The sequence below is a fragment of the Onychostruthus taczanowskii genome, unplaced genomic scaffold (assembly GCF_017590055.1).
Source record: "Onychostruthus taczanowskii isolate IOZ18803 unplaced genomic scaffold, ASM1759005v1 scaffold84, whole genome shotgun sequence".
In the NCBI taxonomy this organism is placed as follows: Eukaryota; Metazoa; Chordata; class Aves; order Passeriformes; family Passeridae; genus Onychostruthus; species Onychostruthus taczanowskii.
In genome coordinates this window covers 2,749,229-2,766,233 of record NW_024506332.1, presented here as the reverse complement: position 1 = coordinate 2,766,233, position 17,005 = coordinate 2,749,229, and the positions used below count along the sequence as shown (strand labels likewise).

At 53.6% G+C, this 17,005-nt stretch overlaps 1 protein-coding gene across 1 annotated transcript in view; it reads left to right on the top strand.

Moving 5' to 3' along the window:
• The first annotated feature begins 3,133 nt into the window (after positions 1 to 3,133).
• The window catches only part of ANK1 (ankyrin 1), a 33,508-nt gene continuing 19,636 nt past the window's right edge, over positions 3,134 to 17,005 (top strand). The window contains exons 1-13 of the mRNA XM_041424742.1: positions 3,134 to 3,210; positions 5,001 to 5,097; positions 8,022 to 8,123; positions 11,779 to 11,877; positions 12,884 to 12,982; positions 13,669 to 13,767; positions 13,870 to 14,055; positions 14,192 to 14,290; positions 14,770 to 14,868; positions 15,173 to 15,271; positions 16,131 to 16,328; positions 16,408 to 16,506; positions 16,839 to 16,937. Coding sequence (XP_041280676.1) covers positions 3,149 to 3,210; positions 5,001 to 5,097; positions 8,022 to 8,123; positions 11,779 to 11,877; positions 12,884 to 12,982; positions 13,669 to 13,767; positions 13,870 to 14,055; positions 14,192 to 14,290; positions 14,770 to 14,868; positions 15,173 to 15,271; positions 16,131 to 16,328; positions 16,408 to 16,506; positions 16,839 to 16,937 — 1,437 coding nt within the window. The 5' untranslated portion in view covers positions 3,134 to 3,148. The remainder of the gene's footprint in view (positions 3,211 to 5,000; positions 5,098 to 8,021; positions 8,124 to 11,778; positions 11,878 to 12,883; positions 12,983 to 13,668; positions 13,768 to 13,869; positions 14,056 to 14,191; positions 14,291 to 14,769; positions 14,869 to 15,172; positions 15,272 to 16,130; positions 16,329 to 16,407; positions 16,507 to 16,838; positions 16,938 to 17,005) is intronic.

Sequence of the window (17,005 nt, the reverse complement as noted above, 5' to 3'; positions counted from 1 at the left end):
GTCTTTCAGAGAGGGCATGCACCAACCACTGTGGACCCCTTGCCTTCTTGCTGCAAGCAAGGATCTCCTGAAGGGATGCTGGAGCAGGAGTCTGCTGTGCAGGTAGAAGGGGGGAAGGGGCGCGTTCGTTGTACTCTAGTGGGCTCTAGGCCCTACAAAGAGCCTGGAGCTGCTGTCACCAGACCTCATCTGCCACTTCAGTTCCATCTCGGTGTCCTCCATTTGGGACTGTGCCCAGCCAAGGTCTGCAGGGACCTGTGAAAGACCTCAGGTCTTCTGCTCGCTGTCTCCAGCCCAGCCTGCTCTGTGTGGCACAGACACAGAGACAGCGTGGCTCTGGCCACAGAGCTGTTTCATTTTGCTTTGTACTGCTGAAGTTCCATCTTCCCTTGAACTATCTGAGGAGCAGAGTTCATGCACACGGGCTCCTCCCTGTTAACAGCTCACAGATGTGTTTATGAAGCGTGGCTCAGCCACGACATTCACCAAACACTGTGCCCAGCCTGGCAGCTCTCCCCAAGCTCCTGACGTAGGAGGACCCACAATCTCCAGACTCCAGGCAGGAGCTTCCTTGTTGTGCTGGCTTGCAGTCAGGTGTGTGAGTGGTGATAGGGAGCAGTCCAGCTGCTGATAAACCTCTTCCAGCCTGCTCGTGCCTGGTTTGGCTGCAGCACTCAGCACCAGTGGGTTGATCAGAGCTGCAGACCCTGGCTGTCCAGGGTGAGCTGACCTTCTCCTGCAGTGATGACATGCATGCATTACCTGAGGGTGAGTACTTGGGCACGGCTGGGCAGAAAAAGAGGAGAGGATTCAGGTCAGCTGCTTTACGTGAGGGAGTTTAGGTATGTTCTGGCTGGCAATATGAACTTCAGTCCAAAGATAACGCCTCTTCTCCCCCAACAATTGCTGCTAGATGGACCTCAGAGTAGCAGGAAGGGTTTGCTGCCCTTCTTAGGTCATTGGTGACTTGCCTAAGGTCATCCCTGGAGCCAGTGGCAGTGCCTGGCATTGAAACCAGGTCCCTCAGTGCTGCATTTGCCTTGTCCTTCTCACCACTGCTTTACTGGGAGAAGGGAGGTGCCCCAGGTGTTGCTTTTCTTGCAGTATTGTGATGGTAAATGTTGATTCCTGTGATGGTAAATGTTGATTCCTGTGTTGTCACCTTTCTGCCCTGGGCCAGGTGCACAGGATGATGTTTCTCTCTCAGCACAGCACTGTGCTGGCTCTGCTTGGAGCAGGTGGCTGTGCTGCAAGGGCTTTGCTTGCATGTCCTCCCCAGGGATCTGCTGGCAGAGATCTATTACCAGGCCTGTGCTTCTGGTGCTTTTCTCTCAGTGCTTTCTTCCCTGCATGGCTTCCAGAGGTTGCACCCCACGTGCTGGCCAGGCAAGCCTGGCTTAGGGCTCTAGACAGTAAATCCATGGTAGCCACAGCACAAGGACTGCACTGTGATACCACCAGCATGCAGTCCCCAGCAGAAAAACCCCTTCTAAGCACTTTTGTTCGTGCAGGGAAAGCAGGTGTGGACTAGTCCTGCTGGAGGAGAGGCAGGGAATGAGTCAGAGCAGGCTGCAGAAATCAGGAGCAGCTCATAAGCATCACTGGGAAAGAAAAGGAAGCTTCTCACAGGGCACCAGGGCAGATCCTGGTGGTGTGATCTGCACTCCAGCACCTCACCTGAGCATGAGGGCACTGACAGAGCCCAGGTCAGGTTGGGGCTGGTCCAGAAGCTGTGTCTTAGTCCCAGGCTGGCATCAGGCAGGCTCAGAGCATGTCTCTGATCCCCCCTTGCACTGTCAGCATGCTGGAGCCCTCTCAGCTCCCCAGTGTTCATTGCACAGACCTGCCTGAACCTTGTCACGGTCCAAAAAAGGCAGAGCATCAGGAAAGGAGGAGAGAGAAAGCCATTGCTCTGCTGCTGCATCTCTCTTGGCAGCTGTAAATGTTGTTATGTTATTAGAAGAGGTGTAGTGCCTGAGCAGAGCTCTCATGTATTGTCTTCAGTCACAGTCTATATATTTTTTGATGAGGTAAAAATAGCTTTTCTTTTTCAGGATATGCAGAGAGCAGAGGCTCCTGCTAACATCAAAGGAGAGTGACAGCTTTCCCCTGGGTGTGCGTGGCCTCAGCTGGCAGGAGCAGGAGCTGTGTTAATGCTTGCCTCAGATGTTCTGGTCTCTTTTTCCTGTTAACTCTCTGGACCAGCCTCTGTTTCACTCTCCTCTGCTGCTGGACACCCAGCACTGCACTTCAGAGGCAAAGTGATAGTTTGCAAACGACAGAACAAGACCTCGAACATGTTACTTAGAAAATCCATTAGGCAGCAGGCAGGTACTGCAGGCTTTCACAGAGCTTGCAGGCTGCAGCCCTCCGGGGGATCCTTATCAGAAAGATCACTCTGCTCTCTAGGGGCATCTCCTCGCTGCCTGGCTCTGTGCAGATTAAGCTGTTTGTGATATCTGCCCTCCTCACAGCTCTGATCCTGTTCCAGCTGCAGCAGGCGGCAAAGGGGACCCGTGAGTGGGGAAGGAAGGAGTCAAGTGGCAATGCAGGTGTCTGTACCTGAAAATGCTCAGCAGGGACTGAGTTAACCTTTACCCTGACCTGCACCTCCAGGGACAGCCCAGAACCACCTCTCCTGTTAAGAGTGCACAAAAATGGGCTTCCCAAAATCCCATTACTCATGATTATGTAATGGTGGAGGATTGTGCATGCTGGAGAGGCCATTCTGATGCTGGCACTGGAAAGCTTGCCCTCTCTTCAGCACTGGAAAAATGCTAATTGACAGGTTACTTCCCTTCCCATGAACCTGCCAGGGGCCTTCCTTCCTTCCCTCCTTCTTCTGGCTTTGGGATTTCTCCTTTGCCAGTGGTGTCAAGTTCTTCTCCACCTCTATCCTTTGCACGGATAAACAGATCTTTCCCTTCCTGCATGCTCTGATTCACCTGCTGCAAGATGGTTGAGCTCCCCCTTGCATCTGGATCCTGCTCTGGGGGTCTCTGCTGGGTGTAGCAGCCACCAGCCTCTGTGCTACATGCTTTGGGGCTGTTGTGAAACCTCCACCAAGCAGAAATGAGCATGGACAAAGGGTTTACTCAGGCTGGTGCATGAAATGAGAGCAAACTCACTTGGCAGATGCCTTCCAGAGATGACTTCTTGTGCCTTGACTCTCATCATGGCTCCTATTAAGATCTGCAGATGTGGGCAGAGGTGAGGATGATGGGAGAATGGAACTTGAACGTATGGATTTATCTCTCTTGGGTCATGTGGACAGGGGTGAGGATGATGAAAGAACAGAATTTAAGCAACTGGGTTTATCCTTTCATCAGATGAATTTTCCCAATGCTTTTTGCTTTTCTCTTTCTTCTGGGTTTGCAGTCTCTGCCTGTTCTCTGTGTTCTGCTGGCTGACTGCCTGAGGCTTTGCTGCTGTGGCCTCTCTGGAGATGCTGTGTTCTGCTGAGTGCTGCCTTCTCCTCAGAAGGCAGAGACCTGCCAGTAGGTTTTGTTCCTGCTGCAGGGCCCACTGAGAGCGTCCAGTTTCTGTTAATACAGAGAGGAGAGAGTTCCTGTGAGAGAGACAGCATGGCTTCTGTTTCTGAGCACTTGGAGTTGAATCTCCTATCTTCCCTGATTATCCTGTGGGGACCCTAGGTGCTATCCCTAACTGCTCTTAATCCTAGCAGCTCTTTTAGTGTGTTTTGAGGACTGACAAATTCTCCTCATCTGATGAGAAAGGACTGAGGTTATCACCTGCAGAATTGTGTAGTTGATATGAGAGTTCCAAATGAGCAATGGCTCCAGACACATTCCTAGGTTGGACAGTTAAAAGTAAACCACTACACTGAGGTGAGGTTTTGGTGTTTCTGCTGGAAATAATGCCTCAAAGGTGAGGATCATGCCCACTGTTGGACACAAGCAAGGAAATATCCAAGCAAATGGCAAGGGCTGTTGTCTTTGGCAAGGGTTTATCACACATCCTCAGCTGGCAGCGCTGACTTTAGGTTCCAGAACACTTGCACTAGTAGCTGGAAGTAACTGGATGACCTCTGAGATGTGAGCTGGACCTTTCCACAGCATCTAGACAGGATGCCCACAGCAATACATGGCTTGGTGCCAGGATCAGGGTTTGCATCTCACTGCCAGCCCTGGGGTTCTTTGGCTCTTGGTTGCTGTGTGCTGCTCAGCCTTCTGGTGTTTCCTTGCTGTTTCCTCCTGTCTGCTGCTCCATGAGTGCGTGTCAGCTTGGCTGAAGAGACAAGTGGGCAGGCAGGGTAAAGAGGGCAATGCAGCAGGAGGAGTGTGTGCCAGGCTGGAGTGGTGTGGGGAGCTGCTCCTCAACTGCCTTTGTGTCCCAGAAAACGCTGTGAGATCAGCACAAGTCCCCGAACTCATTTGTGCTTGGAAATCATCTACTTGCAGCATTTAGCAGCTCATACAGAGTGGGCTCCTGCCAAGTGTGGCCAGCTTGAGCAGGAGCAGGCAATGCTGGGACCCTCCCTTTTGTTATCAGTGATGAGCAGCAGGAGCTTGTGGGAGCTCCTCCCTGGGTGTGAGTGAGGGCAGGAGCTGCCAGAAGAGATTAGAGCAGGACTCTGTGACCAGAGGCACAGCAGGCTTACAAACATCTCACTGCAGCCCTTGAAATCCAGCCTGAGCCTCTGGTTTGACTCCCCCTTGTGCTTGGTAGCACAACGCAATGGGCTCATGTGGTTCCAGGCTAATGGCATCATTGCTGTGAGAGGAGGAGGACACCTGGGAAAAGGAACACAAGAAGCCTCTCCTCAGGGCCAGGAGAGGGTTTCATGAGAATAAATTGACTCTGAAACCAGGACAGAGGGAAAGGGAAAATTTAGATTGTCAGCAGACGGGAGATTTTTCCTGAAAGAAGAGAAAGGGAAGGAGAGGAGAAGCACAGTCTGATGTGCTGGCCTAAGTTTTCGACTTTAGAAGGTCTTGGAGCACTTAACAAAGTCCTGATCTGAGGCTTCTCTCTTGTAGAATTGCTGGCAGCAGCCTCCTGACACTTCCCAGCTTGGATGTCTGTAGAGCACGATGCCTGTGTGTAGGATTTAGCAGCCACCTAAGAGTGCAAGAGGTACCCAGCAGCAAGTGAGGCAGCTTATTTTCTCCCCTGGAATATCTCCTTCCTGGAGAATTGCTGGGAAAGCGAAGGAGAATTGGAAATAAACTCTGCAAGTTCCAAATAAAGGAGACCCGTGGAAGCAGCTGCTGTGTCCTGGGGCACACAGGGAGCGAGTGAGGCACGGCTGTGCTGAGCTTTGTGCTGGTGGGTGGGTGGTGATAACTGCAAGGTGTGTGTCTGCTGGCTGAGCTGGGATGGTGCTGACTGGGATGTGTGTGTGTATCTTCTCCACGTGCACATCTCCTTCTGTTCACGGGGTCTTGCAGCCCGTGCTCCCTTTTGCTGAAACTCAGGAGGTGGCAGTGACCCAGCCCGTGCTTCCATTTCCTGGGGAGCAGATTGCCCTGAGCATAGGCAGGCAGTCCCACCCTGCAGGCTGACATCAGAGGGACAATACGACTGTGGACCTGCTTTTAGCACCTGAGCCGAGCTATTCCATCTTCTCTGGTGGAATGTGTGCCCGGATGGCTGCTGTCTGATGCCCTGCATCTCTCTGTGCATCTCTGGAAGGTACATGCTGAGCTTGGGGAGCAAAAGGCACACTCCAGCCTTTGGCCCCAGCACCCAGAGGGTCAGGAGGGAACCCCAACCCCTCTCCTCTGTGGCAGGAGTTACCTGTGAGTTGCCAGGCGTATCTGTGGGGCTGCTTTTCCTCTGCTGTTCCTGTGGTGGTACCTGCAGCTCTGACCCCCTCCCTGCGCTTGGCAGCAGTCATTTGCTTTCCGGAGGTGGCTGGGTATTAAATATCCTGTCTGACACAATAATGGAGGGAAAATGAACAAATTCCATTAGCAGTTGGCGATCCCTGCAGGGTCTGCATTGGAGAGAGGACGGAGCCTGTATTTTTAGATAGAATGCAATGTAACTTACTGGCTCTCTCAAAGCTGGGGAGTAGATAACCAAGGAGGGAGAGAGGGGACACCAGGCTCAGGTTTCAGCCGAAGTGCCGGGCTATGGCAGCACGAAAGGGCAGGTCCGGTCCAGACGTGGCTGTGAGTATTCAACACACTTCTCCTTCGTGCCCACAGAGACCTCTGCTTTGCTTTTCTGCTTGCTTTCTGCTTGTGGTCTCTGCTGCTGGGTGTGCTGGGGCTTTGGGAGCCCCTTTGCTGCAGGGCCACGTAGAGTTTTACCATTTAATCTTCAGAGCTCCATGTGTGTCCCGTGGATGACAGAGCCTGGCTGAGCTGTGCTTTGATTTTCCAAGGGTTTGCTGCCTTGTCGTCGATCCTGACCTGAGAAGCAGAGGCTTCTAGCAGTGTCTGGAGTTGGAAAAGCTCTTTGCATTCCGCCTGTTGCTTGAAGCTGTCAGTGTTTCCTCACTGGAGCCCAGACAGCACAGAGCGTGAATGTGCACTTCTAAGCACGACGCTGCTGTCGCCTCCAGCCTCTCGTGGCTGATCCTTCTGTGTGAGCAGAGCACTGAGGTGTCTCCTCTGCACTCACAGCCTCCCAAAGCCACAGCCCCAGTGTGAATCTGGGGGCTCTTCCCTCTCCTCTGAGCTGGAGGCAAGCAGAGCCAGCTGGAGCAGGAGGTCATGAGATCAGCACGTGTTCCCCCTGCACCATGGTGGGGCACGCTGGTGCTGCCCTCCACCAGCTGTCCTTCTGACCCACGGGCTGCCCCAGAGGGCACAGGGCACCTTGCCACCCTGCTGGTGGCCTGGCCTGAGCCCTGTGGGCTCCTCCTCACCCTGTCTGTGAGCTCATACCCAGGGCATGGCTGCCTTTCTCTGTGCTGGGAGTGCCAGGCAGAAAGGAAGAGCTGGGGGAGGCAGGTGGAGGGGACCAGGAGGCATCTGAGTTGTGCTGCTCCCAAGTCCCAATTCAAACGTCTGAGACTGCAAAGAGAAGGGAAGAGAGGAGCCCTGAGCCTGTGTGGTGCATCATCCTCCCTAATGTGCCTCCAGTGTTTTTGTCTCTGCCTGTGTTGCTTCCAGCTCCTGTCCAGGAGCTTCCTAAGCCTGGATGCTCCTCTGCAACCAGGCTGTGGGCAATACAGGATGGCTTGGGGTGGCAGAACAGAAGCTCTCCTAGCACAGGAGGTCCCTTGGTCAGTCCTGATGTGAGTGGTACGAGCAGGGTTCTGATTTTATCTTGGAGCTGAAGACAGAGGAGTGTGTCCTGCACCCATGCCATGGATGTTGTGTGGCTCTTGGCTGCAGAGAGCCCTTTGGGCTGGCCCAAGCAGGCACATACCAGCTCCAGTTCAAGCTCCCAGACTCACAGACCCACATCACTGCATTTCCACCCTGTTCTCCAGCTTCTAGTGAGCCATGCCATCGTCTCCATTTGCTGCCTCACACTGCTCAGTGGTGTTGCTGAAAGTATTGCTGTGCCTTGCCTGGGCTGGCTGTGTTGTAGCAGGGAAGCACTGCCAAAAAAGAGAGTTGTGACTTCCACAGCTGTGAGGTGCTCAGCTGGGGCTCTTGTCCCTGCTGCCAGCACACCCAAGCTCACTGCTGGTGCTACTCAGTGGCTCCTGGAGGAGGGCAGGGGTGGGCTCACTACAGCTCCATCAGTGCAGCTCCTCAGCCCAGGCACAGAGGGATTTCCTGGGCCAAGGGAGGTGGCATGGTGGCAGGAGTTCCCTCCCTACTGTCCCCACAGTGTGATGGGGTGATCTGCAGACCTTCTGCCCCATTATCTGGATGCTCTTCATTTTAAGTCCAGGTCCCAGCCCTTCTTTTTCCTGCCTGATTTGGGGCACCTCAGCCTGTCCCTTCAGTTCCCACTGTGACTTTCCTGGCCTCTGCCTTTTCTGCCTGGTGTGTGTAGTTTTGTTCTCTGCAGCTGAGTGAAGAGTTGACCCAGTGCTGGTGGTGGGGGAGAACAAGGGGGCTCTGAGTTTCATGCTTTTTCTTTTTGTCCCCAAGGCTGATGCTGCAACCAGTTTCTTGAGAGCTGCAAGATCTGGGAATCTGGACAAAGCCTTGGATCACCTCAGGAATGGGGTAGATATTAACACCTGTAACCAGGTAGGTGAAACACAAAGGGCTTCTGGTACTATCTCTAGTTCATTGAAAATGTGGCTGAGCAGAGGGCAGACCTGGAGCACTTGTCTTTGGGGCCAGGAGGGCAGCAATAGCTATAAAGATCTGGGGAGCCTGGATGTACAGGCTGGAGCATAGCAAAGGACAAATTAACAGGTAAGCAGAGAGGGCTCCTTTAGTGTGACAAGCAAATGGGACAACTGGAAGAAGCTCAGAGGGCAGAGCAGATAGCTGTGAAGAGTAGCACAGTGGCTGGAGCATCACAGAAATGGCTCGTGGGGGTTATTCCCCTTGCCTGCAGTGCTGAGGTTTTTGGATTCCTAGAAGTTGCAGTTTACCACGAGCAGTGAATGTTTGCAAAATGCCAGTTGTGGTGGTTTGGGAGGTGCTGGGCAGGAGGAGCCCTCCTCATCCTGCACAGAAATAGGTTTGTGCAGGAGCAAAGAGCTGCAGGCGCTGAGGAATTGTTTGCACATCATCATCAGAACATTCTGTATCTGTGTAGCTGCCAAATGCAAGTGGCTGAGCCTGAACTGGGGCAGATGCTGTAGGGACAGATTCAGGGGCCTCAGGCTGAGCAGGGGGAGCAGGCAGGCTGTGTGCTGTCCCTGTTTTCTGGAGCAGTGGTTGCTGGGGAGGCTGACTCAGCAGGTAGCACAAAGGCACACTCATCTCCTTCAGTACCAAGCCCCCAGAGCAAGTGGAGCTCAGACCTGATTTGTGCTGCAGCAGCCAGTGCAGTTACTGGGGACAGGCTCCCCCAGGGCAAGCAGACATGGACATTCACTCATCCCAAGAGGAGAGGGAGGATTTCTACATCCCCTGGTCCTGTAACGCTCCAGCCCAGAGGGGTGTGGGGTTCTGGAGAGGGCTCTGTAAAGAATTACAGCAGGGTGACTCATCCACAAGCTAAAGATGATGGCTTTGAACTTCTTCACCAAAGAGAAGGTCTGTCATCAGCTGTCTCCACTGACTAGCTTCAAGTCCTGTTTCCAACCAGATTTCTGGTGCTGGTGAGGGTATTTAACACTTTGATGGAAAGACAATGGCTACAGCAGTATGAGGCTCTTCTCTCAGTGATGTCTTTGCACTGGTTCCTGCCATCTCCCTGAGGTTAGATGGCACTTTGGGGTTTCCTTCTGAGGAATATCAGACCTGTGGGAAAGGTCCAACCTCACATGTCCTGTATAGAATAAAGAGGGATATATGTGGTCAGACCTATCCCACAAGTCCTGTATTCTTGCTCAAGTTCAGAGACCTTGACATGCCATCTGATCTTCACCCACCGATTCCACCTCCTTCATTGCTGCATCCGTGTCTCCATCGTGCACCTTTCGTGTTTCAAACTCCAGCATGGTCCCATCTCATCCACGAGGAGCTGGAGGACTGAGGATGAGTGCACATTGCTGCCAGGACTCTCACCAGCTGGGAACAGCATCGTGAGGGCACATGGGTGCCCGGGAGATGGTCTTTGTTGAGGTGGCCAGTCCTGATGGGCAGTCCCTGCTTTGGGACAGGCTGTGTGTGAAGTCTCTGTGTTATTCTGTAGGGCTACATTTGTCACATTGGTAGCTAGTGACTGGGATTTCTGGGAGTTATTTAGTGAGGAAAATACAGCACCTTTCAAATGATGCACACCCTGTGGCAGTTTTGGGTCAGATGAGCTGTCAAGCCAAAGCAAATGTGCAAAACAGCCTGACTTGTTCCTGGAGCAGAAATACCAATGGGCCATCGATGGAAACAATCTTCTGTGCTTCTTGCACAACTGTTTGTTACAGGTTAATGATTCATCACATATTTATAGCATTGAAACGGTTATTTATGAATCCTTTGCATAAAAGGGCTTATGGTCTGAGGGGAGCATCTGTGGTCTTCTCTCCACTTGCTGGTTATGTGAGTGTAACTGAGAAAAAGCTTGTGTCTGTGGCCACTTACACAACTTGTGAGGTGAGGGTGTCAGTGATTATCTGTCTGGGGTTGTGTAGGGGTGTCTTTGTCAAAGAAACAGGGCTTGGCCAGAGAAGATGGACTCAGTGTAGCCAGACGTGGCTGAGGAGCATTTCCTTTCAGTGGCACTGCTCTGGGGGTGTTACAGCACTCCCACTTCATTTCCCCTTGCAAGCAGACCTTTTGTGCTTGAGAGAACTGTGGAGCTGGTGTGGTGAGGAACCTGTGGGTTTTTAGATTTTTTGCTCTTTGTGCTGTAATCAGAGTTGAGCAAAAGAATCTGTGACTCTTCAGGGCAACTGGTGCTTTGAGTGAGAAAGAGTGGAAAACCCTTTTGCAGTCTAACACTCTTGAAGCAGTTGTGAGTTTAACTGGAGTGTTGAGGGATGGAACTGAGCCTCCGTGGGCATTTTCTGCTCCCCTACCAATATTTAGGTGGGGATGAAGCATTTCTGTGAAGTCCAGAGTTGAAACACATGATTGGAAGGTGGAGCACTTGGGCAGGAGCAGGTGCCATGCAACAACACTGTGTAGGGGTGAGTAAACCCAGCACATCCACCTGGGAGAAGTGAGGAAAAAGGAGAAAAAGGGGCAGCTGAAAATGCCTGCAGGTATTTAACCTCTTTTCTAGCAAATATCCCAGCCCTTTTGTTCACATCTGGGAAGTGGAAGGTGTCAGAAATAGCAGAGCAGAAGCTGTCTTAGCAGCCTTGAGGATGCTGTCTGACCTGGCACTCCTCCTTCTGACAGCCTGGGGAGGATAAAGGGGCATTGGCCAGTCCTCTGCTCTTCAGGTTCCACGTGCAGGAACAAATGCAAAAAAGGAAAAAGCTAAACTGGGGCAGATGCAGAGATGCTCCTGAGAAGTCACTTGAGCTTTTTGGGAGCTTCTTGAAACTGGTAGAGCTTAACAGTGACACAGCCAACACCTTCTCTACACTCTTTGCTGCAGCTGAGCTCTGGGGGAACAAAGCCCACCACGGGCTGCAGGACAAGGTGCTGGTGGGCAGTCTGAAAGCCAGGGAGAAGGCAGCTTCTGGCCTGGAGGCTCACAAACTACTGTGAATTAAATTGGGCTGCTGCTTGATAAAATCATTGTCCAAAGCAGGGCTTCTCACTGCACATCTGTCTGTGTAAATGGTAAAGTTTATGGTTTGTATGTGCACCTACACTGCAGTGGTGGTGCATCCTTGCTGTGGACTGTGCACAAAGCTCAGCTCTGTGCTTTAGGTGTGAAAAACCTGACTGTGAGGAGGGGCACCCCGTGGAAAGTCACTTGAGCAAAGACAGGAGTTGACACAAGGGATGTGCCATGAGCAGGGAGGACTGAAGCAGCTCCTGTGCCTCAAGCACATCAACACTGAGCTCTGGTACCACCCATCTGTAGGAAACTGCCTACGTGGGCTGCATGCTTTGCTCATGGAGAAACCTCCAGCATTAGTCAGCAAGCCAGCATTCAGTTGTGTGAAGCTTTCCTGGCAGCATGGGGCTGCTCGTGGCACCGTGGCTGGTGTGCTGGATGTCAGCTCTCAAGGACAGGGCAGTCACTCCTGCCCCCACCAGCCTGGCCTTTCTCCAGCATGGGCCAAGTGCCCGCAGTCCTGCCTGCACAGGAGCTCAGAGTAGGTGCTCCCCAGAGAGCTCCATGCCCAGGTGGAGGCTAATTCCCTTTTCCCACCTTTGCTTCCTGCAGAATGGGCTGAACGCCTTGCACCTGGCCTCCAAGGAGGGCCATGTGAAAATGGTGGTGGAGCTGCTGCACAAGGAGATCGTTTTGGAGACAACGACCAAGGTAAGGACGAGGAAGCCTGGCCACGCTGGGCACAGCTCTGCACACTGCCTTTGCTGCCAGACACAGCAGCAGCAGCTGAGCAGGGATCATGCTGTTTGCTGTGCCAATGGCAGTGCTGCTGGGCTGGGCTCTAGGACCAGGCTCTGGTTTTAGCACAGGCTTGGCATCTCTTAATAAATAAAAGGTGCCCTTCCCCTGTGGGGGCTGTTGTGGACTTCAGAGAGGAGTAACACAAACCACAGCATGGGCTAGTCGTGTATTACCAGCATCTCCTCCTGGCACAGGCTGCTGCCCCAGGGCAGCCCCTGCATGTTCCAGCAATGAGATGGCCTCAATGTCACAAGCCTGGAGAGCTCTGGTGCTCTGTAAATAACACGTTGTTCTCTCCTGCACCACCACAGCAGGTGTGGTTTTCTCTTGATGACAAGCAAGACAACGGCACAAGCAAGCAGGGCTGACAAATGAGCAGCCTCCAGCGCTGGTGAAGGGCTGTGAGAACAGGAGGTGCCACCTCCCTGGTGCTCTCACAGGGCTCTGGACACAGAGCAGAATCTGGCATTCTGCCACACCACCCAAAGGCACAAGTGGGAAGAGCCTGCGTGTGCATTTTCCAGCCTGCTCATCACCCCTGGTATCTGCTGGGATGCCTTGGCTACCAGGGTGCACACTGCAGTTTTGCCTGAAGGCTGCCAGCTCAGCTCCCCCGTCCTCCCCCCTGTCCTCATCTCTCAGTGCTGAAGATGCACAGCACCTGACAGTGCATACAGCTTCTGCTGCCAGTAACTTCATGGGAGAGATGAAATCACTCTCTTCCCTGGCCAGCAGATGGGAAGGGTGGCTGGTTGGTTTACAGCAGGGATGGAACACGGAGTGAGAGCTGCGTGGCCTTCCAAAGCATTTCCTGGCCAGCTGCTCTGCTTGCATGCCTGTCAGCATGTCAGGCCCGTCTTTCCCTGCCATCCTGGGTTGCTTCAGCCCCTGAGGACTGTCCTGTGGTGTCTTTCAGAAGGGAAACACAGCCCTGCACATCGCTGCCCTGGCTGGACAGCAGGACGTGGTCCGGGAGCTGGTGAACTATGGGGCCAACGTCAATGCGCAGTCCCAGGTAGGGTGAGCTGGTCTGGAACAGGAAGGCACCCACCCTGTGTGGTGGTGGTGGTGTCCTCGTGGTGGGAACCGTGCCCAGCATGGCCTTTGCAATTTCCCTCTAGTCTTGTTCAGGAGCAAGGACTGCTCTGCCAGACTCCTGGAAGCAAACAAGTGTGCAAATGGTGTGGAGGGAGTCTTGAGGCACATGGGGACACCAGTGGGGTCTCTGTGGTGTTGAGGGAGTTGATGTCAACACATGAAAGCGTGCTGAACTTGTCCTGGGAGGACTCATGGCTGATGCCTCCCTGGCAAAGCTTTGAGATCTCCAGCAACACCTCCAGTTAAACACACTGTGCTTCCTTCACTCTCTCTTCCTTGGGCCTGGTAGGGCTGAAAGCTCTTCAGATTTTGCCTGATAGGAGAATTGTCCCTGAAGCTAGGGACAATGCCAGCAGTGTCCCCTGTCAGTTGACTCTTACAAAGCACTTTTTTTTTTCCTGGATATGTGCAGCCTTGGGCTCCATCTCTCTGTGATTGTTCCACAGCTGCCAGGTTTTTTTTTTCTTTTTCACACCCTCAATGGATGCTTCTGCCCCTGTTCACAGACCTGGGAGAGGCGGTATTGATGGGGGTATAGGTCTTCAAAGAACTCAAGAAACACAAGGAAGAGTTGTGTTGATGTTCATGGCCCTGTGTTTGCAGAAAGGCTTCACACCTCTCTACATGGCAGCGCAGGAGAACCACCTGGAAGTTGTGAAGTTCTTGCTGGAAAATGGAGCCAACCAGAATGTAGCCACAGAGGTAAGATCCTTGGGGAGGAACCTACGGCCCTGCTCGTGGGGGCTGCTGAGGGACATGCCAGGTCCTGCCATGGCTCCTTGACTCTCTCCCTCTCCTTGGCAGGATGGCTTCACCCCGCTAGCTGTGGCTCTCCAGCAAGGACATGAGAATGTGGTTGCCCACCTTATCAACTATGGGACAAAGGGTAAGGTCCGCCTGCCTGCCCTGCACATTGCAGCCCGCAATGACGACACGCGCACAGCTGCTGTGCTGCTGCAGAATGACCCCAATGCTGATGTCCTCTCCAAGGTGTGTGGTTTTCCTGTGCTGTCTCTGGGAGCTCCCCCGCATCCCCAGGGAGAGCAGCAGCTCGGTATGCTGTGTTTATCCGTAGTTTCATCAGGGAGCATGTGTCTGGCTGGCTGATCCCTCCTTCTTTCCCTAGACTGGATTCACCCCTTTACACATTGCAGCCCACTATGAGAATCTCAGTGTGGCCCAATTACTGCTGAACCGTGGAGCCAGTGTCAACTTCACACCCCAGGTGAGTGCAGAGTGGGAAGCTGCTGGGGCTTGTGCTGTGCCTCCTGTCCATGTAGGGTGCAGCATCAGCTGCCAGGGCATGCTGGTGAGGTGGGACTATGCAGAAAGCAGCATGCAATTAATAACAAGCATGGGCCTTTTCTGCTATGTCTCCTTCTGTTAGAAGCAGCCATGCATCCCTGAAATCTCTTGGGGACCTTGTCTCCAGGCTGAGGGAAAGCTGGTGCTGTTGCTGCAGGGCAGAGCTCCTAGAACCTCTTCCAGACCCAAAGGCAAAGCCCAACCCATGAGCTGGTGCTTTCCTACAAGCTCTGTGTAGCTTCTCTCTGCAGCCTGTAGCTGCACTGCCCTGTTAAACAAGCTGTTCCCCAGTGCTGTCCCTGGGCAGAGATGTAGCTCTCCCTGCCCTCTCTCCTTTGTGTTGCCTTCTTGAAAGAGAAGGGGCTGCTCCTTCTGACAGACTGTCCTTCCTCCTGACAGAATGGGATCACCCCCCTGCACATAGCTTCCCGCCGGGGCAACATCATCATGGTGCGGCTGCTGCTGGACCGGGGGGCCCAGATAGAGACAAGGACCAAGGTGAGAGCACAGCCCACCTTTACACAGCCATCTCCCCCCCTGAGCTCCTTGTGCCCAATGCTTACCCTGCAAACGTCTTGCTGGGAATGTGAGAGGTGCACTAAGGGGATGGACCAGGTTTTTTGCTGGCACATACAGAGGTGAGGGAAGGCTGCATGGCTACAAAGGTGTGCCCTGGGAGCTGAGCCCAGGCTCAGTTTTGCCTTATTTTTCAGACAAGTCCAAAGACCCTGTTAGTCCTCTACCTGAGGGAACCCTGCCCTTCCATGCCACACTGAGCCCTTGAGCCCTCCTCTCTCCCCAGGACGAGCTGACCCCTCTGCACTGTGCAGCACGCAATGGACATGTGAGAATTGCAGAGATCCTCCTGGACCACGGGGCTCCCATTCAAGCCAAAACCAAGGTACCCAGTGACTTGGGGCTGCGATTAGTGCCAGGTCCCAGGGCAGCACAGTGGCTGTGCACAGTTGCTGGATGGCACCCGTGACTGGCTTGGGGCTTTTTTTTGGCCTGATGAGGGATAAGAAGCTTCCTGCCCTACTTAGCCCTAGCTGGAGTCCTTTGCCTGAGGGCTTCATCCTTCAAAGGGACCAGTCCTGAGAAGGAGATGGCCTGGGTACAGTCTGCCCCATGGCAGCAGCTCTTCAGGCCCTTCCCTCCACTTGACACTGCTCCTCTGTAGGTCCCAGTGAGGGATTTTGAGGCTTCTCTCTGGTAGCACAAGCTGTCCCATCTGCCCTAGAGTAGTGTCTGGGGGTGCAAGGCAGGGGCTGGGTGGGATGCCTGGACCCCTCCTGGCCCAGCCCTGAGGCTCTGCTGTAGGAATGTGCCTCCTGTTGATGGAGGGGCAAAACTACCCTTTGTCCCCCTTAAAAGGAAAGAAGCCCAGAAGTTTCTCTCCTCAGTTGGTGAAAAGCCACGTCATAGGACCTTGGGGACTTCACCTCAGACTTAAGGATGGCAAATTGGATAGAAGCCAAAAAGTCCCACCTGGGCAATTTACTAGAAAAGCAGTGACCAAAGAAACTAATTGCTTCTGTGAGGTGTTTTACCAGGAGCAAAGACCTCTTGCCCCTGGACAGTTTTTCTGTTGGTTATTTTGCCTTTCATTAAACCCTTTCATTTCCAACACTGCAACAGAAGCCATCCTGCTGATTTTCACCCCTCCAAAAGCAGCTGAGCTATCTTGGGCGTGTCACACGCCTCTGAGGGCTAACGAGACCTGGCTGGAGGAGGCTAATTAACACTCTCCACGCTCACAGAACGGCCTGTCGCCCATCCACATGGCAGCCCAGGGTGACCACCTGGACTGCGTGCGCCTGCTGCTGCAGTACAGCGCGGACATCGACGACATCACCCTGGACCACCTGACGCCGCTGCACGTGGCCGCCCACTGCGGCCACCACCGCGTGGCCAAGCTGCTGGTGGAGAAGGGGGCCAAGCCCAACTCCCGAGCCCTGGTGAGGGAAAGGTGGGTGGTCTGGGCCAGGCCAGGGGGAGAGGGAGAGTTCCTGCAACTGACTGTCTGTCTGTCTGCAGAACGGCTTCACGCCCCTCCACATCGCCTGCAAGAAAAACCACATCCGCGTGATGGAGCTGCTGCTGAAGACAGGAGCCTCCATTGATGCTGTCACAGAGGTAGGAGCCCATCCTCAGCTCTCCTGATTCTACAGTGTGGGCATGTCATGTCCCTGTTGCTTCTGCCATACCCCCGGGGCCTTTCTTGGTGCTCTTTGCAGCTCAGAACTGATTTAGTCTGGCAGCGTCTTCCTGAAGGGCAAGGAGATGCAGGGGAGACAGCAGCTCCGTGTGTTTCCTCTGCACTCACCTGCCAGGCTCCTGGAGCAGAGTGGGGACTCTCCCTGTGCTGAGACCTGCCCTGGGGAGAAGGAGGAGGGGACAGTGAGAGATATTGCCAAGGCCATAAGTGCTATAAGAAATCTTGGTTTCTGGCCCCTTTCTCTTCACAGTCCGGCCTGACCCCCCTGCATGTGGCTGCCTTCATGGGACACCTGCCCATCGTCAAGACTCTGCTGCAGCGTGGAGCCTCTCCTAATGTGTCCAACGTGGTGAGTCCCGCCCTGGCTGGGGCTTTGGGAGCTCAGCTTATTGGGGTTCAACAGGATATCCAGGTTCT